General features: G+C 60.0%; 1 protein-coding gene across 1 annotated transcript in view; it reads left to right on the forward strand.

Moving 5' to 3' along the window:
- The window catches only part of GSE1 (Gse1 coiled-coil protein), a 41,957-nt gene that overhangs the window by 26,081 nt on the left and 13,146 nt on the right, over window positions 1–2,730 (forward strand). The window contains 1 exon segment of the mRNA XM_019471526.1: window positions 2,324–2,531. Within this exon segment, the coding sequence (XP_019327071.1) occupies window positions 2,324–2,531 (208 nt within the window).

The following is a 2,730-nucleotide window of genomic DNA, read 5'->3' on the forward strand; positions in this document are numbered from 1 at the left end:
CTTCAGGGTCTCAGCTGTTAATTACATTTGCCTGTCAGGCTGGGCTGCTAATCTGCTATCGCCGAGCGGAAAGCGGGAGGTCAGAAAACAAAGGTGACACCATCTCATTGTGCGTCTTGTCATCTCCAATCCAGATTAGTTTCATTGACTAACTCCTGGCTGAATACCACCAGTTAATTATAACGATCACAAACCCTCCCGTGGCTGGGCTGCTAATCTGCTATCGCCGAGCGGAAAGCGGGAGGTCAGAAAACAAAGGTGACACCATCACATTGTGCTTCTTGTCATCTCCAATCCAGATTAGTTTCATTGACTAACTCCTGGCTGAATACCACCAGTTAATTATAACGATCACAAACCCTCCCGTTTAAAGCCACACAGCGAGAATTAAGGTTCTGAAGTAAGACTTTAGCTTCATTAATTGCCGGGCTCATTGTGATGGTATTGATTGTTAACACTATCGCGTGGTGAGTAATGGCTTCCCAGCTCAGAGGGGATTAGGCTGCTAATTGTTGTTGGCCTTGCGCTGACAAGATAGACTTCAGTGGGTGTCAAATCCGTATCGGCGGCCTCCTTTGTCGCGGGCAGCCTTTCTCTTTCCCCGAGCCTTGCCGCTCTTGAAATGAAAGCGATTCGGAGCGACTCGGGAATAATTAATAAGGCAGGGCGGCCGGCAGCAGGCTGCTCCGCTTGGCCTCTCTGCTCCGCCAAGCATCCTTCCCGGGGCCTGGGGATGCTCCTGCCTCCCTGCGGCGTTCCCGGCCCCGCCGCGTCCCGGCTCCCTCCCAGTGTCACCCTGGCGCTGCGGATAAGCGTGGCGAGGAGTGCGTGGGGCGTTTGGAGGGGGGGTGGAGATGGGTCGCATGCTTGTAGGGCGAGGAGCTGCCTTGCACGCTCAGGGGAGCCGGCTTAACACACCTGCAGGGCAAGGAGCCAGTTTGCACGCTCAGGAGAGCCAGCTTATACACTTACAAGGCAAGGGGCTGGCTTGCACACTTGCAGGGGAGCCAGCTTGCACACTTGCAGGGCGAGGAGCCAGACTGCACACTCAGGGGAGCCAGCTTGCACACTCGCAGGGCAAGGAGCTGGCTTGCACACTCAGGGGAGCCAGCTTGCACACTTGCAGGGCGAGGAGCCAGATTGCATACTCAGGGGAGCCAGTTTGCACACTTGCAGGGCAAGGAGCTGGCTTGCACACTCAGGGGAGCCAGCTTGCAAGCTTGCAGGGCAAGGGGCTGGCTTGCACACACAGAGGAGCTGAATTGCATGCTTGCAGGGCAAAGAGCCAGCTTATACACTTACAGGGTAAGGGGCTGGCTTGCACACTCAGGGGAGCCAGCTTGCACACTCAGGGGAGCTGGCTTGCACGCTCGGGGGAGACAAGGCCTCTCTCGGTGCCAGGCTCAGTGCCGGGATGGGGAGCATCGTCACCTCTCGGCTGGCATCCTGCAGTGGCTGCGAGCCATCCCTCGGCGGCCAGTAGCCCGTCCCTGCCGGCATGTCGGAAACCTTCCCTCGGCCCAGACTCTGGGCTGATGGGAGCGGGGTTTCGGGGGGTAGGAGCCCCCCACGCTGCCTGGGTGAGCTTTGGGAGCAGGCGATGTGCCGCAGGAGCAGACACCAGGCGCCGTGTGCCCTAGTTAACGTTGAATTTGTATTTCTGCTCCAGCTCTGCTTTTCTACCCACATTGCACTCTCCGCTTTAATTCCATTTTTATTTTTCCCTTGCAAATACCGCCAGCATCCCCGGGGTGGGTATAATTCAAAATACAGATGTATTATGCAAATAAAGCCAAAGCCTTGCCCAAGGGTTACGGGGAGCGACTCCTTCATCCCAACGTCTCTGAGTGCCCTGACTTGTGCGCGGCGACTTTTGCAGCCGGATTAAGGAGTCTGCGGGTTCGGCTTGAGAAGATGCGGCTGCCCGGGATTGGCATCGTGTCGGTGTCGCTCGTGCCAGGGCCTGGGCAGGGCTTGCTGTGCCCCTAAAGAGCTTTATGGGAGGCGGGGGGGCTGGGGGGGTGGCAGTCCCTATTAGACAGGAGCAAGAGGATGCCCGTCCCACCGTGTGGGGCAAAGCCTTTTAGCACTGGGGGGAACCTCCCTCGGGACAGGGCTCCCCGGGACCCCCTGGGATGGGAGGATGGGGGTCCTGCCTGGGGGGCTGGAGGGATGCCGACCGCCCTGCGGGCATCCCCGTGCCCCATCCCCGGTCCCTGCAGCGGGGCATCCCACTGGGGATGGCGTGGGATGGCTTCAGCTTGTTCGGAGGGTGGTTTCAGCTGGTTAACCTTTTTCCCCCCCACTTATTTTCATTTTTCAGGGTCCTCGATAAGCAGCGAGTCGTCCCCGGTCTCCTCGCCGGCCACCAACCACAGCTCCCCTGCCAGCACGCCCAAGCGGGGCCCCATGGGCCCCATCATCGTGCCCCCGGGGGGGCACAGCGTGCCCAGCACGCCGCCTGTCGTCACCATCGCCCCCACGAAGACGGTCAACGGGGTCTGGAGGAGCGAGGGCAGACAGGTATGGCCGTGTTTGGGGGTTGCCCGGCCTCCCCCAAAGGATGGAGGGCGTGGGATGCCGTGCACGGCACTGATGGTGCCAACCGTGGTCCGAGGTGCCAGGAGCTGCGCTGCCACGCTGCTCCCGAGGGACCACGGGGCTGCCCCCCATTTTGTTCCTTCTCCTCCCCGCCATGTCCCCGGGCTGCCGTCATCCCTGGGCTGCCAT

This window comes from Aptenodytes forsteri, unplaced genomic scaffold (genome assembly GCF_000699145.1).
Source record: "Aptenodytes forsteri isolate BGI_AS27 unplaced genomic scaffold, ASM69914v1 Scaffold50, whole genome shotgun sequence".
NCBI lineage: Eukaryota > Metazoa > Chordata > Aves > Sphenisciformes > Spheniscidae > Aptenodytes > Aptenodytes forsteri.